Genomic DNA, 18,610 nt, shown 5'->3' with positions numbered 1-18,610 from the left:
ATATATTTCTATTTCGTGGTTTTTAAACAAAATCAAACCCACCCCCGAACACTCCGGAAATTGGTCAAATTTTGTTAAAATGATTTAGTATTTTCCAGATACTCAAGTATCACAGCCTACCCTGCCAGGGTGTCTTTTTTAGTTCAAAGAATGATAGAAAATTGGGGGAAAAAAGAAAATACATTTATTAATCAGAATTTATTGTTCAACAAAGTGCACTCTCTTCCTGTTAGCAAATTAAGCATTTGTACGGGCTTAGGGTAGGGCATGAGTGTGGAACCAGTAAAAAGAGGTAAATGTTATAATGGCCATCTTATAATGAGATTTTATGGCATTTTTTTTTTTTTAAGTATTTGTGAAAGCACAGAGACAGCTTCTAAACTTCAAATTTTTGAACAAATAAACTAAGAATCAAGTAAATAAGAAGCCATTTATTGAGTACAAACCATGCAGTAAGAGAACTGGGGTGCACAGATGAATGTCAGCCTGGTTCCTTCTGCCGTTGGGGGGCACAGTGCGGGCACAGACCCACAGAGGGCTGTGGAACCCGGGGCAGGTGCTCCACGGAAGTGTCAAGGGGCAGTGGTGCAGGAGGGAGGGCACACGTCACAGTGTTGGAGCAGAAGATTGCTCTGGAAGTTTTCCTTTGTATGGCTGCTGTCTTTAGAGCCTCAGAGAAGGTCATGTCTGGGAAAATACTCCAGCGTTTCTGGGATCCCTCCATTCCCCAGAATGGTTCCCTGTGATCTGGTGCTGGCATGGGAGGTCCAAGGTAGGGTTCCTTTCTCTAGCTTTTGGAAGTGCTTTTTGGTAGACACTTTGTTTAGAGAGTGGGTTTCTGCAGTGCTTACTTGTTTATAACAGGCTTTCCCCCTATGAATCCTTCCATCGGCCCCATGTCGTCACTATATAGGTGTATAGGTCACGTTTCCTGCAGTTGATAGATAAGGAAAGTGAAGAAGTTTAGAGAGGATTGAGTTGCTTGACTGAGGTCACAGAACCAGGAAGGACCAGACCTGTGATGTTAGCTGTATCTTCTGACTCCAAGGCTGGGCCCCTGTCCACTCTTCTGCATTGGTCAGGGATAAATGACTATTTTTATATTAACCTGGATGGGGGAAGGCTTGCTTCTTTAAGTTTGCAGTGTTCACTGTGAATGTATTGACTTCACTCTGCCTTCTTGATGGAAATTTTCTTTTCTCTCTGTTTTTGCTCTACTTTTTATCTAAATCAAAACAGGCATCAAAAGGAAATCTGTTCTATGGTTTCAACCCCAGAAAAATGTGCAAAGCCTCAATCTGATGTCGATTCAACACAAACTTCATCCCTGAATATGTTGAAGGGACCATGGGGCCTTTCAGATCAAAAGATTCAGAAAAAGAAAGTCCTCCACGCAGGTATCAGTGAACAAAATGGCTTGACTCCTTGCTAGTTTCTCTTCAAGGCAAGAAGATAGAATAAAACTAAACCCACGTAATATTTTTAAGAAGCACTAAACCTGTGGGTTTTTTTAAATTAAAAATTTCATTAAAATAATTGTACATTCACATGATCTTATATATACCTAACCTTCATCCTGTTTCTCCAGTGGTAACATCTTGCAAAATAATAGTCCAATATTGAAACCAGGATATTGATATTGATACAATCCACAGGTCTTATTCAAATTGTCCAGTTTTACTTGTTCCTGTGTGAGTGTGTGTGTGTGTTGTGTGTGTCTGACAGTCTATGTTTAGGTCTACATGGTTCGATCACATGTATAGGTTTGTGTTTCCACCACTACAGTCAAGAAGAGTTCCATCACCACGGGAATCCTTCATACCGCCCTTTTATAACCACACCCACCTCGCTTGCACACCCTTCCTACAGCTAAAATCAAACTAAGTGGTGAAAGACTGAATTATTTCCCCCTAAAACTGGGGAAAGGGATGCCTACTGTCACCACCCTTATTCAACGTAGCACGGGAAGTTCTAACCACTGCAGCAAGGCAAGAAGAAAAAACAAAGCAAGAAAGATTGGAAAGGAAGAAATAAAACTGTCCCCATTTGCAGATATCGTATTGTCTATGTAGAAAACAGCAAGGGATGTACCAAAAATACAAGTCCTAGAGCTACTGAGTTCAGCAAGGTCTCTAGCTACAGAACACACAACACCAGTTGCATTTTGATATTCTAACAGTGAACATACAGCAACCTATATTAAAGCCATTCATAGTTGCTCCAGATAAAATACATTAGGTGAACATGTAACAAAGTATGTACAGAATCTGTATGCTGAAAATTACAAAATTCTTCCGTAAGACACTAAAGACCTAAATAAATTGAGATACTATGTTCAGAGGTTGAATGAATTGGTGTGACAGATGACAATTCTCACCTCATTTATCTATGAAATTCCTAATAGAATCCCAAAAATGTTTTTATAAACATATACGAGCATATTCTAAAATATATACAGAAACTTCAGGTTCTACAATGGCTAAAATAATTTTGAAAAAGAGAATGAAGTTGGAAAAATCACTGTACTGGATATTAAGGCTTATCACATAACCACGTTAATGAAGACAGCATGGTGTTAGCAGAGGGATAGGTGGAACAGGGCCTGGATTTAACCCACACGAATATCCCCAAATGATCTGACAAAGGTGCAAAGTTCACTCAATGGAGGGAGTAAAGCCTTTTCAACAAAGATGCTGAAGCACTATCTACAGTCGAAAAAGGAAAAGAAGCTTGACCTTAACCTCACACGGACCATGGATTTAAATGTAAAACGGAAAACCATAAAACTTCTAGAAAAAGATTAAAGGAAACCTCTATCCAGTTAAGGAAGTTCCACACATTTCTAGCTTTCTGGGAGTTTTTAATCATGAATGGGTGCTGGATTTTACCAAATGCTTTTTCTGTGTCAACTGAGACAGGCTTTTTCTTCTTTAGTCTGTTGACGTGGTGGATGACGTTAATTTATTTTCAAATGTGGAAGCAGCCTTGTATATCTTGGAATATTTCCCACTTAGTCTCAGTGTATAATTCTTTTAATGCATCACTGGATTCCATTTGTTAGTATTTTGTTGAGGATTTTGGTATCGAAGTTCATGAAAGCTATTGATCTATAGTTTTATTTATTTCTCTTCTTTAATACTGTCTTCATCCAGCTTTGGTACCAAGCTAATACTGTCCTCACCAAATGGGTTGGAAAATTGTCCCTCCTTTTCTATTCCTGGAAGAAATTGATGTAATTCTTCTTTGAATGTCTGGTAGAGTTATCATGGAGCCATTTGGGCCTAGGGATTTCTTTTCCAGATTTTTCGTGATGAATGCCATTTCTGCAGTGGTTTTATGGATATTGTCCATTTCAGATTGGTCGAGTTTTGGCAGTTTGTGGTTTCTGAGTAATTGGTCTATTGTTTCTAATTTATCAAATTTATGAGGGCAAAGTGGTTTTTTGTATCCCTTTGTTAGCTTTTTTAATGGCTGCAAGATCTTTAGCAATGAACTCTCAATATTAGTGCTTTCATCTGTCTTCTCTCTTTTTGTCTTTTTTCTATCTAGCTAGAGGTTTTCTTGCTTTTCTTTATATTTGTTCATATGTTTCCAGAGAATGTATAATTAATTGTTGAAGGACTTTTATGGGTAGCCTCTTTAAAATCCTTGTCAGATAGTTCCACCTCCTGATTCTTCTTGGTGTTGGCATCATGCGTTTGCTTTTTCTGATTGAAGGAGAGATTGTTTTTCTAGTTACTGATATGATGGGTGATTTTTGATAGTATCCTGGACATTTTGTCTATTAGGTTAGTTACTTTGCGTCTCATTTAAGTGTTTTATTTTAGGAAGTAGTCACCCTGTTTAAATTTAGCATGTGGGCCTTGACCTACTTTTGTGGGCTGTGGTTCTGATGGCAACTTAATTTTCACATGCTCTGTGGTATTGTTAATATTTTGGTGCTTGTGTTTCTGCTGTTTCTGGGGCTCCTACTGGTCCCTGCTGATGCTGCCCGAGGTGGCAGCAGGCATCCCCTCAGAACAGGATGTTAGATATCTCCGAGGGGAGAGTTGCAGCAGCTTCCCCCAGTGCTGTCTCTGGGGTGTCCCCACGTTGCTGGCAGGGAGGAGGGCCTTGAACCTACAGGGACCAAGAGGCTTCCCGGAACGGGCCACTAACTGGAGACTGGCCCTCCTGCAGGATATGGCCACATGCTCCCGCTCCCTCTGTACAAGGGAGCAGCATCGTATATGGGAAGAAACAGGCTTCCCACACTGGCCACTTGTGTGGCTGGATCCCCTTTTCCAGTCCTGCCTGCCTGCTCCAGCGAACCTGAGTTTTACCAGAGTTGCTGCTTGTCTTAAACATTTTAATGGCCAATTGTCACTGCCACCATTTCACTTAGATTTGGGAGGCTTGGTATTGGGAGACAATCATATGCTGAGTTTCTATTTTGTTTCCATTTGTGAGGTAGAGGAGTGATGAAAAGCCATGACTGATCCTACAGAGTCAGGCGAGGAGCTAAATGCTTGACCCCACTGCTAGATAAATGTTTCATTCCGTGTTTGCGGCCTCTGGGAATGGTGTAGTTTTTACGTTTGGAGACTTGGGGAGCTGAATTTCATTTTCATCTGGCTCACGTGAATCTGATTGTTTTGCCCGGCAGTGTTGGTCCAGGTGTCCTGCCAGGGTGGACAGCGGCAGGAGCTCAGCTCTCTGATTCGGATTATTTATTTCTTTTTCTCGCAGACATAGCTTCTAAGAAAATTTAGTTTTCTTAGTTCCTGTGTACAGAGACAACCACGGCAGGGCTTACCCTTTTGTTGCCTAGAAAAACAGTGATTACCATCTAGCACACTCTTTCTCTATGCATGGAGACCACTGGCGTTACTTCTCTGTGTGAAAGCTACCCATTTGCAGATTACTAGCCAATCTTTGCTCTGTCAATTTCTTATAGGAGAGGATATGTCCTCTCAGTGAAAACACAGACACATTTCATTCACGAATGCTGACATAAAGCCTTGGAACAAGGTACATCTAAAGCCTCCAAATTATGAAGTACAGACTACACTTACAATTAGTGTGATTTATGTTATCAAATATAAAAAGTAATCAACATGATTTGGCACAGGCTCATTGTCCTCTAAAGCACACAGATTCAAGGTCAATATTTGCTAAGTTGTCATTTGCCTGTAGAAGGGACACATCAGAGGGTAGAAAATAACATAGACAAAGATCTGGACAGCAATTGTGGTGGGCAGAATTTCTAGCATGGCTTACCAAAGATGTCCTGCCCTGAACACTGCAACCTTTGAATATGATGACACGTCACTCTCATGACCAGGTTATGCTGACCTAGACAGGGTTATCTAGGTGGGTCCAGTGTAACTCTGGGAACCGAGAAAAGCAGGAGCTATTTCCAGCTGGTGGCAGAAGAGAAAGTCAGAGAGATTTGAACCGCAAGAGGAATTCAGTGCACTTGAAGATGAAGGAGTCGTGTGAGAAGTAATACAGGTACCTTAAGCAGCTGAGAGAGGCCCTGGGCTACAGCCAGCAAGGAAACAGGGCCTTAGCCCTACAACTGCAAGGGGCTGAATTCTGCCGGCAGCCTGAATGAGCGTGGAAGCTGACGTGTCTCCAGGAGGGGCCCAACATCAATTCAGATAAAGGGAGCAAGACATCCCAGCCGCTTTCAGTTTGTGACAGCACCATCCTCGGAGGGTTGGGAAACTAAAGTTGCATTCTTACTTTAAGGAGCTGATAAAATAGTTGTATCTAATGAAGCATCTCCTTCCACCCCCAATTCCTTTAACTCTTCTCTCTGTGGTACCAACAGAATCAACCAGAACCAGCCTGCTCAGGAGCCAGATGTCCTCCCTCAGGAGCTCAGCTGGCAGTGAAAGGAAGGATGGCCTCTCCAATGCCAGCAGCCAGAGGACTGCTCTAAGTGACAAAGGTAAGCCAGAAAGGGTCTCCGTGGCCAACCAGCCTCCCTTTCCCCCGTGTATCTGTTCCAGAAAGAGCTGCGTGTAGATATGTCGGTGAAATCATATTTTAAATGGGCCCAGATTGCTTCCTATTCAAAGGAATCCCTTGTAAGTCAGGTCTGCCTGCTTTATGACCTGGATTTTCTGAGAGCTGGCCTTGTGTTTATGGTGCCTGGGTGTTTAATACACATGCGGCTCACATAACTATGGTCATGCTGCTGTCCCTTCATGGTTTGATTTTGAAACTGTCATATTTTGTAGTTGGTTTTTTCCTTCCCTTTCTTCAGTGGATGATGCTACCAGATGAGCCCCTCTCTGGTCCAAATTGTCAGCCCTTTGGGGACTGCATATGAAGAAAATGTGATTTTTCCTTCAATTGTTATTACTATTGATAAAATTATTAATCTTAAAGTAATAAATTTTGAAATGTTTGATGCCCGTAGCATTTTTCTTATATTTCAAATAGTTGATAAATTAAAAATCCCAGTTAAACACACACATACACACAGTCTCCTAGGGAGTAGGAAGTGGCCACGTGGCAGATGTACCCCTGTGGCGGCACAGTCATAGTTCAATTGAACTCTGTTTTCTTCAGTGCTGATCTGTGTGGTATCTTTTCCTCACTTTTTTTATTTTTATTTATTTATTTTTTGAGACAGAATCTCACTCTGTTACCTAGGCTGGAGTGTTGTGCTGCAACCTTGGCTCACTGCAACCTCTGCCTCCCTGGTTCAAGCGATTCTCCTGCCTCAGCCTCCCGAGGAACTGGAATTACAGGTGCCCACCACCAGGCCAGTCTAATTTTGTATGTTTAGTAGAGACAGGGTTTCACCATGTTGGTCAGGCTGGTCTCAAACTCCTGACCTCAGGTGATCCACCCGCCTCAGCCTCCCAGAGTGCTGGGATTTTGGCCAGGCACAGTGGCTCAGTTGCAATTAACTGGCCGTATTTCCTAAGTTGTCTACATTCCTTAAAGGGCTTATCGAATGATGACTGGGATATGAGTTCTTAACTATTTAACTAGCTCATGCCCAAACACAGCTCCTTCTGAATGCTGCTCGTTCAACAAATACCCCTTTTCATTTATAAATGCACATTTATATAAGGATATATTTAAAACCCCAAATATTAATTTGAAAATTTGAAGTTACAACTAAACAGGACCTAATAGGTTTTACGGTTTCTACAGAAAGCTGAAGAACCACAAAACAATCTATCAGAAATCAAAATGTTGATCAAGGCTCTCTTATATAATTTGGCGGAGTCCAAAAGGTCAATATTGAACAACCATCGGTTAATGGTATTTTTATTGCACACTTTTTAGAGGTGTGTTTTCTGAATGAAAGAATGAATATGTCTCATTGTCTCAAAACAGTGGTAGTGCTGTATTTACCCATGCATTGGTCTGTAGTATAAATTGCAAAGGAATCTTGCCTAAGAGCCCGCTCTGACAAACCAGGATACGTTTTCTGAAATGTGGTCCATTTATTAGCTCTCAGTCACAGCTGAACTGAGACAAGTGTGATCCCTTTGCATTTTATGTAAAACCCGTATATGAGGAAAATGTACAACTGCCACTTCCCCTTCCACAGAAATGAGCATCCTGCTGCCTGAGGAGTGTCTTGATGATGCATCGTCAGAAAGGGTGACCCGAGAAGGAAGCCAGGTTTACGACCACAAGTGAGTTCTTTAATTTGACAAAGACAGTTCTGTTATGCTTTTGTTGGTGACCCATCAAGTTGAAAAATTAATAACACCACTTCCTTGTGTTCTCAGTTCTTCAGATGTGTCTTCAGAAAACTGGCTCAAGACCTATGGCTTGGTTGCCAAGAAACTCACCCTCATGGATGCCTTGTCAGTGACAGCGGTCCCCCACAGCTCCACCTATGTTCCTGTCCTGGACAAGCATGTCATGTCTAAGGTCTTTGATGAGGTAAACTGATGTCTATGTGTCCCTACTTGAGGCCATTTTCATTTTCTGCTCAAATAAAAAGTAGTCCAATTTCTTGCATGGTTGTAACAGAAATGTATTTTAGCCATTGGGGGAAAAAGTATTTGTAAAGGCAGTAAAAGGGAGAGAGAGAGGCTCTTAAGAATTTGGGCACGGTGGCCCACACCTGTTACCCCAGCACTTTGGCAGGCTGAGGTGGGCGGATCCCTTGAATCCAGGAGTTTGAGACCAGCCTGGGCAACATCGTGAAACTCTGTTTCTATAAAAAATATAAAAATTAGACAGGCATGGTGGCATGCACCTGTAGCCCCAGCTACTTGGGGGACTGAGGTGGGAGGATCGCTTGAGCCTGAGAGATCATGGCTGCAGTGAGTAGTGATTGCGGCACTGCACTCCAGCCTGGGCGACAAAGAGAGACCTTGTCTCAAAAACAAGGAAAATAAGAATTCTCTTTTTAAGCTGAGAGGAAACTGATCTCAGTTGGGTTGGCACTCGGTGGCTCGTTGCTAATGGATAGAAGTGTGGGACTGAAAAAATGATTGAAAACTCTAGGTCAGTGTCATGAGTGAACATCAAATATCATCCCTTATGAAAGGAAAGGGACGACTTGCGAGAGATTATGTCCTGCCTTCGCTTACCTTCTCTTCCTAAATGGAGTGGCATCTTTTGCATCAAAAAGCCTCCAAAGGAAAAAGTTAAGAGAGCACACGAGCCAGACACATGTTAACAAAAGAACCACCAGACTCTCCTAGGTGGGTCCTGAGAGGAGAAAAACAGCTTCCAGTGGGAGGGCGTGGTAGGGTCAAATGTGGAGGAAGGTCAAGGAAGTACTACCGAAAACTTAACACTGAATTTGGCAACAAGGAGGTGCTCATCTTTACAAGAATTAATTCCAGTGGGACGGCTAATCTCAGGTCAGACTGCAGTGGGATAAAGAACACCAAAACCATGAGAACGTGAAGACCGAACCTCAGTGCTTCCTGGCAAATACAACAGCAACTAACGATTTAAATAGAAACATTTCAGGCTTTGCAGTCCCTGAATGGAAACAATATCCTTAAAAGACCTGTCTCATGCTGAAATCTTTGCAGAGGAAATGATGCGATGCCTGGTGATCGGAGTGGTGGAGTAGTGTAACGGGCTGGGGGGAGTAGATGAAATAGATAGGCCACACGTCGATCGTTGTTGCATTTGGGTAAGACTTGGTGAGAAGGGTCGTTTTACTATTCTTTCTGCTTTTTTGTGTATTTGAAATTTTCCATAAAAAGAAGTGGAAAAGATCAAAGGCAGGAGAAAGTTTTTAAAAAAATGAAAAGACCTTTTCTAACTGACCTTGAAATAGCTGAGATTTGATGTATTGGAAGAAGCAGATGAACTGGTGAATTTCTTTTCTATTAGCACGTTTAAAACATTATCACCCATGGAGGCCCACCTGCCTGCCGGTTTGGGATGACCAGCGACTCTCCCTCCGGAGGCTGCGTGTGTGTGCTCCTCTAGGCTGGTTCCTGGCTACTTCGCCTCAAGGTGAATGCTCCTGTTCCTGGCTGTTACCCTTGTGGTTGGCAGTGTTGATTTATACCTGATTAGTCAGATGTCAGCTTCACCACTTGAACTTGACTTCTTCTAGAAGCAACAGGGAGAAACTGAACACTGATTTATTTCTTCTAGGAGGTTTGGGGACAGCTCCTTCATATTCTCTGCAGTTATATTACTAGTCTTGAGTTTTATTTGGGACAAAATATATTTAGTGAACTCTACTTAGAAATAGAATTTTCCTGGGCTTTTTATGTCTCCTTCTAAACGTCCCAACAACTTGAGTTAGAGTGAAGAGTAAATTTCTTGAAAAAAATATGGTAGGATAGGGAAGCAGAAGCATAAAATCCAAGGAAGAAACCAGAAAGGAAAGATTTACAGGCTGAGGAAGTAAAAATGCTATTTTGCTTAAAAACATGTAAATAAAATGAAGGCAAATGTCAGAAAAACACCTGCAACGTATATGACAGACAAAAAGGGCTGTAGGAGTGATATCTTACATGTGTGTATCAGTATAAATGACTGTGTGTGTGTGAATCAGTGTTCAGTGTGTGAACACGCATGCACACACATCCATACCATAAGAGAATGAGAAAATGACAAATACCCCAGTGGAAAATTTAGGAGAAAAAAAGAAAAAAAGTCAAAACTGTATACAAAAATATTTAACTTTACTGGTAACCAACTCTATGTCTTAAAAAATGCACATTGAAAATCAATTAGACACCACCTCCCCCATCAAATTGGTAAGGTTAAAAATCACCAATGAACAGTAATGGCAAGGATAGGGTGGGATGCACACTTATATCCTGCTAGTGAGAGTATAAATTGGTGCATCCTTAGTGTAAAATGTTAAGAGCTTATATTTGCTCCAGTGAATTCATATAGTACTAGGAATCTATGTAAGGAAACAACTAGAGATACTGAAGTATATGTGCAGAGAAAAATTACTGCTGCCTTATAGCCAACAATGGAAAACAACACAAATTCATATAATGGAGTGTCACACATTCATCAGATATCACATTTCTAAAGAATAAGTTTCACACGATGAAAAGCCCTCATGCTAAATGAAATATCATGCTAAATGAAAAAAAATCAGAGTATATAGTGTGTTCGAAATTTGGTTGTACATGTGACTGAGATAGGCATGGTGGTACTTTCTCCGTCCCTCCTTTTTTTCTTTTACCAAAATGTTAACAGTTTAGCTGGGTGGTGAGATTGTTGGAGATTTTTTTTTTTTAATTTATGTAGTTTTTAATTTGTATTGTAGTACTTTTAATTCTGAACATATATTAATTATACACTGAGAAAAATATTAAGAAAAACAGACCTGGCCAGGCGCGATGGCTCACACCTGTAATCCCAGCACTTTGAGACACTGAGGCAGGCGGATCACGAGGTCAGGAGATTGAGACTGTCCTGGCCAACATGGTGAAACTCCATCTCTACTAAAAATACAAAAAAATTAGTTGGGCGTGGTGGCGGGCTCCTGTAGTCCCAGCTACTTGGGAGGCTGAGGCAGGAGAATTGCTTGAATCCAGGAGGCGGAGGTTGCAGTGAGTTGAGATAGCACCACTGCACCCCAGCCTGGCAACAGAGGGAGACTTCGTCTTAAAAAAAAAAAAGGAAAGTAAAACAGACCTGAAAGCAAATGATAAAATAATGTAAACGTAACGGAAACTTAATTCTTAATTAACTGCTTTATTTTTATCTGATAAGCAATATATGAATAATTCTCAGTATATGAGATTTAAACCATGCTTAAGTCTTTAGAGGCGGCTTCTCTCACCACCACACCTATCCATGAAGGAAACACGTTGAATAGTTTGGTGAATTTCCTTTCAATCCTTTTTCTACATATGCATATGTAAGTACGTGCACACATAACATATTTATACATAGACACATAAGAACTTTAGTAAACATGAATAAGACAATACCGTATACATTTACTATTTTAAACATTTTGTCTTAGAGCCCTTTCCATACAGGTAGATGGTCTCATGCCTGTAGTTGCAAGGCTCTTCCCCATTATTAATGGATATTTACATTGTGTCCTTCCTTCCCCTCTTACAAACATTCCTGTAACAGGTTTCTTTGCACGTAGATTTTTGGGCACATGTATAAATCTGTCTTTGGAATAAATTCCCTCAAGTCAGATGGTTGGACCCAAAGTGTATGTGCATTTTAAATTTTGATAATTCAAATCATCCTCCAAATTCATGGTACATTTTCACTAGTATGTAGCCCCACAGACAGAGTAAAATAATGTTCTCTTCCTAAGAAGAACTCTGTATAATACTTGGTAATCATTAGTCCTAGGTGTGTAGAAATGCTTTGAAAACCCTGAAAGTAGTATGCAGACATAAGATCTTTATTCAGCCTATTCTTTCCTCCTTGGTTCATATGCTGAAAAAGCAAACTTAATATTCAGTCCAACAATTAGAAATTTTTTCCTCTGAGATGTATGTGACATATCCATACTCTGTGGATAATAATATGCCTACTCTGAGGTTGTCATGGGATTAAAAGAAGTAATGCATAGAGTGGAAAGTACTTAGCAGGCACTTAAGATGTTGGCTTTCATTGTAAAAATATTCAATAAATTTATGCCTGTTACATATGCCTGTGTTGGGCTCTGGAATACAGCGCCAAGCAAGAAAGCCAACATTCCTACCCAAGCACAACTGACAGTCTCGGGAGGAAATGGCAATGAAAATGAGAGAAGTTCTAGTTAAATGTGACGAGTGGGAAGTGCTGAATGCAGACGCAGGAGATGCCCCTCAGCTGGCTTCAGTGGCCACAGAAGGCTTGCCTTAGCTAGTGGCATCTGAGTTCAGACCCGGGGGAAGAGAAGGAGTTATGAAGATGGAGAGATGGGAAGAGAGCCCCAGGCAGTGGGGGAGCTCTGGGGAAGCCTAAGGGACAGAATGTTTGTCATTCCAGAGAAGTTTAGTGTGAGTGGAGAAGGTGATAAAGCTGGGGAAGGAAGGGCCTTGATTGAATTAAGGATTTTGAACTTCATCCTGAGGGGAATGGAGGGGTTTTTAGCAGAGGAGAGAGGTTAATTTGGGGTTTTAGCTGGCACACAGAGAGTAGTTGGAGAGGCATGAGGCTGGGGAGATAGGGGCAGTCAGGAGGCAGAGCTGGGTGGCTGGAACCAGTAGGCTGTGTGGCTGGAACACTGCGGATGGGCTCAAGCTCTTTATAAAGTCAAGTCAATGATGTGGGGCTGAGAGAAAGAAAAATGCCAAGAGTGATTCTCCAGATTCCAGCCTGGAATATCAAGCAGGGGATAAATAAAGGATGAGTAGTGAGGGTCCTGTTCTTCAGAGGGGCATTCTAGTCATCTGCCTCTAGAACACAAAGCCCAGGGGAGGGGATGAACAGTTCTCAAGTGCATCCCATGGGCACTTGTGCTTGGTGCCTGTTGTGGCATTGTGAGTTCTCAAGACAGCCTGCACGTAGGTAGGCACTGCACAGCACACTTGCCCTCCCTTATTCATAGTAAGAATCACTGTGGTGACAGGCATATACTATAGTGATCTCCGGTCTCAAATCCAAAGCACTTTCGTATCTGTGATTTCCTAATATTTTCTCTGACTGGAAATGGGAAGAATAACAGAATCATAATCTCAAATATCTCCCCCTCATGGGATGTATACCTTTTTGATATATGGACCTTTATGAAACAGCAGACAAAAAGTAGAATGGAGTTGAAAAGGAAGCACACTAGAGTCTTACTTCACTGAGAATCTTAATTGCCTCTTCATCTTGTGTTTGTGCACGGCCACATCTGTCTGCATAGAGTTGGAAAGCAGTGTCTGGCTTTGTCTCCAGCTCTTTGTTTCATTCATCACTTATGTATGGGCTCTTTCCTCTTCTGGAACACAGTGCTGTTTTGGTTTTCAGTGTTTCCTGGACCAGCCTCAAATCGGTCACCTTGGAAATGAGGTATTGTGCAAAGAGGTTGCCCTAGCAACTCTTCATTACAAGATGCAAAATGGACTCGATAATTTTATCTGAGCTCTTTCAAAAAGATTAACTCATCCCCAAGTCGTATACACAATAAAACTGATTTAGCTACGTAATGAACCTAGAATTTAAAGCTCTTTATTTGCTGGTTGCTTTGAAAAACATTGAAATAATTTGGGAAGACTGGTCTGCACCACTGGAGAGTCTACGTCACCAGCCATCATCATCATCATTACCGTAATGTCTTTTACAGCCTCCCGTCAAGGCTTCCTGTGTTGTCCGTCCTTCTCCAGGTTCTGCACATAGCTTTGTGGCCGGATAGCCGGGATTGGTGCTCCAGCTCTGTCATTTACTCCTGAAGGACCGTGGCAAGCTCCCTAATCTAGTAGGCGATGCACCGTCATCACATACTAGGTTCTGAGTAAAGCATTTGATATCATCAAATACCTCATCTAAAACTTAGAGCGACCTGTGAGGTGGCTGTTCATCTCACCATTTAGCTGACAAGGAATATTTGGTGCAAAGAGGCTAGGGGTGCTGTCAAGTCATGACATTTTGTTGCTTTTAAATATAATAGCAATGAACACAAAACTGTACACTGATAGACAAGCTTTTTAATTAAAAATTTAAAACAATTATCACAAAACCTACATATGTATATATTCTGTGTATAGAAAAATTAGAAAATGTAGATAAGTGAAAAAGAAAGAAGCAATAGTTATCATCCACCCCATCATCTCCTGGTTATCTGGCCAGACCTTCTTACTTTGTATATATAGAGATCTAGACCGTTTGTTCCTTGTTTTTGTTTTTATCATAATGAAATCAAACCAAACATCCTGTTTTGTACTTGCATTTTTCAACCACCTATCCATGAACATTGTTTGATGCTGGCATATACTTATCTACTATACTAGTTTAAATGCTCATCGTTTTAATTGAAATATGTTAATTTAAAGTTAAATTGAGAATAGAGTTTTATTTTCTAAAAGTTTAGATTGAAAAACTGTGAGATGTAATTTTTTTTTTTTTTTTTTTACTTTTATTTTTTTTTTGAGACGGAGTCTTGCTCTGTCACCTAGGCTGGAGTGCAATAAAACATATATGGAAACTCATGCTAGGGTTTATCTCTGGAAAAGGAGGAATGGAAAGTGGAATAAAAAGGGGTTGCACAGGGGGCTGCAACTTTATCTGAAATGCTTTATTTTTAAAATAATGGAAAAAAATTTTAAAATAGGTTTGAAACTATCAATAGGGGTTACTTCTAAAAATTGAGATTTCAAGACAAGTGAAGAAGCTAGACAGGACTTTTACTTTGTACTGTATTGTTTCATTTTTTAAAAACTACATATATTTAATTTGGTAATTGCGATCTCAGCTCACTGCAACCTCTGCCTCCCAGGTTCAAGCAATTCTCCTGCCTCAGCTTCCCAAATAGCTGGTGTTACAGGTGTGCACCACCATGCCTGGCTAATTTTTTTGTATTTTTAGTAGAGACGGGATTTCACCATATTGGCCAAGCTGGTCTTGAACTCCTGACCTTGTGATCCACCTGCCTCGCTCTTCCAAAGTGCTGGGATTACAGGCAAGGGCCACCATGTAATTTACACTGTAGTAACATATTCTCATGGGTTTATGAATGATCTTACTGACACGTCATTTGGCCAGCTGTTTTGTAGCCCTGCTTTCATTTTGTTCTATGGAGCCTGCAAGTGTTTCAGTTTGAAAGGCGGACATTTAAGTTTTGGCACTTGGCCATTGGCACAACTGTAATGTCTATAAAGCTGTTGCAGCTACATTCAAAGATTCCCTGTGTGGGATTTACACAGCTGTTACATTTCCATTACACACATCCAATCAGAGCCTCTCCTTGGCCAATCTGATAGAAAGCTCTTGGATATTTACTGGAAGAAATGATTTAGTTAAAAAACAGTGAAGCTGGAGAATTCAACCAGGGTTGAACAATAGATAATCACCAGTTTCACACTAGTTTCTCAATTTCAAAATGCTTTGTGATTGCTTTTAAACACAGTTAGAATGTTGTCAGGTGGAATTCTACCTGTTCTACTTTAACAATCAATAGCTGTGGGCACAGTTCTGTATTCTGTGTTCTTACTTTAGCGTATGTTATGAACATTTTTCCTTACAATAGCCGTTTTGGGATGAATTTTAGTGATTACACTAACATTCAGTAATACGAATTACTACAGTTTATTGAACTATTCCTCCCAATTGGGAGCAGTTTACTTGGAATTTTAAAGAATGCTCATTTTCCTGTATCTCTTTGCTATCCCTTAGAACAGTTAACAGTAAAACAAAACAAAACAAAAAATCAAAAAAGACTGCTAAATGGTATTTCCATTTCAATTTCAATTCTTTTATCATTTGTGAATATTTTCTTATGTAAGCTAACTATATCTCTTAAACTGTTTTTTCACATTATTCATATTTTTAGGAAACACTGCTTAAACAGCATAGTTACATTTCATCCTGTGCCTCAACTACAAAGAATTCAAATTTGGTGGAATCCAAACGATTATGTTTTATAACATGGTAAACTTAAAAAAAAGTTTTGAATCTCAGCCATTAATTTATATATCGTTTTAGTCTTTCATTTATTTAATAAATGATTATTTGGGACATGTTTTGTTCTAGAAACTAGTAATTGTAAAGGGGAATAAAGGATTATAAAGTTTGATGAAGAGGAAAGACATACAACAAAACTGCAATTAGATGCATTTGTCTATAAAGGAATTGAATAAGAAAACATGTAGAGTGCTCAGTGCCTGGCAGAGTAAGGATAAATATTATTGTCACTGTTAATAATCGCTATTGAGTATAGCAGTTGCTTACAGAGTCTTTCATCTCACAGTGGGGAGAACTGTAATAGAATCAACCCAAATTGGCCTGTTCATGCATCCCAGCAATTCCTTCTGCCTTTATGGTCAGTGACTATATTTTATTTATTTATTTTTTTTTTGAGACAGAGTCTCGCTCTGTCACCCAGGCTGGAGTGCAGTGGTGCAATCTTGGTTCGCTGCAAGCTCCACCTCCTGGGTTCACGCCATTCTTCTGCCTCAGCCTCCCAAGTAGCTGGCACCCACCACCACGCCCGGCTAATATTTTGTATTTTTAGTAGAGACAGGGTTTCACTGTGTTAGCCAGGATGGTCTCAATCTCCTGAACTCGTGATCCACGCGCCTCGGCCACCCAAACTGCTGGGATTACAGGCGTGAGCCACCACGCCTGGCCATGGTCAGTGACTATCTCTCTGCACCCTCCATCCCCATCTCAATCACTACCTCTGCCTCTCTACTATACAACCTTGTCACACATGGTGTAATTATTCATATCAATTTGATAAGGCTTCTAGGTTAACCTCAAGAGAATTGAATTAAAGTAGGTAATACCTTAATCCTCCCTTTTATAAATTAAATATTATCCAGAAGAGTCCCTCGTTAGCCAGTTATGCTTGATTTTCATTATAACAGTAATAAGTAAACATTCTCCAAGATGCCATGATCAGGTGGTTTTATTCCCTCTCAAACAGAGCTCTCAATGTCTTCATTAACCTCAGCTCCCTCCCCACTTGCTTTCTTACAGAAGCTGAGGGTGCCATGATTCTGTCCCCCACGTCCTTATGAGAATGCCCCTTATGACCTCGTAGTGACACGAAATTTGACATCATAAGGAGAACATTTCCTGTGAGCTCCATGCAGCCACCATGTTGTAAAAACTAAGATGTCAGACTCAAAGTGTGGGGTATGACTTTGGCTTTCCCTGCATCTGCATGTGGAAAGGACGGAGAGTGGGTGCACACAAGCCACATCTGAGCTACTGCCACACTGAAGCACACAATGGCCACGAAAGGCACGAGGTTGAAATCCACAAAAGAGGGAAGTAGAACACTAAACAGTGGGTTTTTCTTAAGTACGTTAAGTCAGGAGTCAAACTGATCATGGTAAAATGTTATAATGTTGCTTAGTATTCTGTGGTATTGATTCACAATGGTGCCATACTTGGCAAATTTGGAGAGCTATTTTCAGACTTCTAATGGGGTATTTTTTCCAAGGAGAGAAAAACCTAAGGGACTTTCATTTAGTTGAGACTGGTCTTTTTTTTCTTCTAAAAGTTTATGTGACATATAGCTCTATTTCAAGAGATGATTTTATTTTTTTTTTAATTTCTACAAGCTTCATTCTGTTTTCAAAGTTCAGTCCTCCCACCTTTCAGCCCGCTGTCTAGTTCCTTCTCTTTGACAAGAATTGTTTAGAAGCCACATGCTGCATTCATGTGGTTGTTAAGTAACAAGATTGGACTGTACAGTTTCTTAACTTTCTTTCTCTTGAGTTTTCTAAATCTTTGCTCATTGTTTGTTTGTTTTAGTCTTTGATGTTTTAATTACCAAATTAAATATATGTAGTTTTTAAAAAATGAAACAATACAGTACAAAGTAAAAGTCCTGTCTAGCTTCTTCACTTGTCTTGAAATCTCAATTTTTAGAAGTAACCCCTATTGATAGTTTCAAACCTATTTTAAAAATTTTTTCCATTATTTTAAAAATAAAGCATTTCAGATAAAGTTGCAGCCCCCTGTGCAACCCCTTTTTATTCCACTTTCCATTCCTCCTTTTCCAGAGATAAACCCTAGCATGAGTTTCCAGATATGTTTTATTTATTTATTTAGTTAGTTAGTTATTTTGAGACAGAGTCCCACTCTGTTGCCCCGGCTGGAGTGCAGTAGTGCAGTCTTGGCTCACTGCAACCTCTGATTCCTGGGTTCAAGCGATTCTCTTGCCTCAGCCTCCCAAGCAGCTGGGATTACAGGCGCGTGCCACCATGCCTGGATAATTTTTTTTTTGTACTGTTAGTAGAGACAAGGTTTCGCCATGTTGGCCAGGTCGGTCTCAAACTCCTGACCTCAGGTAATCCACCCGCCTCGGCCTCCCAAAGTGCTGGGATTACAGGGGTGAGCCGCCGCGCCCAGCCTATTTTAATATTCCTAACACAAAAGCACGAAAACATTGTCCTACAGGTTTAAAACTTTGTAGAAATGGTATTACATTGGAAGCACCATTATGAAACTTACTATTTGTTTTAACATTATGTTTTTCAGATTTTATCTATCTTGATTTATTTTTCTTTTTTTTTTCTTTCTTTTTTTTTTTTTTTTTTTTTTTTTT

At 40.4% G+C, this 18,610-nt stretch overlaps 1 protein-coding gene across 1 annotated transcript in view; it reads left to right on the top strand.

Annotated features, from left to right (window-relative positions):
• VWA3B (von Willebrand factor A domain containing 3B) overlaps nucleotides 1–18,610 on the top strand; it is a 233,983-nt gene that overhangs the window by 149,165 nt on the left and 66,208 nt on the right. The window contains 4 exon segments of the mRNA XM_023211441.2: nucleotides 1,240–1,397; nucleotides 5,816–5,935; nucleotides 7,559–7,646; nucleotides 7,743–7,899. Of these exon segments, the coding sequence (XP_023067209.2) occupies nucleotides 1,240–1,397; nucleotides 5,816–5,935; nucleotides 7,559–7,646; nucleotides 7,743–7,899 (523 nt within the window).

This window comes from Piliocolobus tephrosceles, chromosome 15, assembly GCF_002776525.5.
Source record: "Piliocolobus tephrosceles isolate RC106 chromosome 15, ASM277652v3, whole genome shotgun sequence".
Taxonomy (NCBI): Eukaryota; Metazoa; Chordata; class Mammalia; order Primates; family Cercopithecidae; genus Piliocolobus; species Piliocolobus tephrosceles.
The sequence above is the reverse complement of the archived record's forward strand: the minus strand, read 5'-3'. Positions and strand labels throughout refer to the sequence as shown.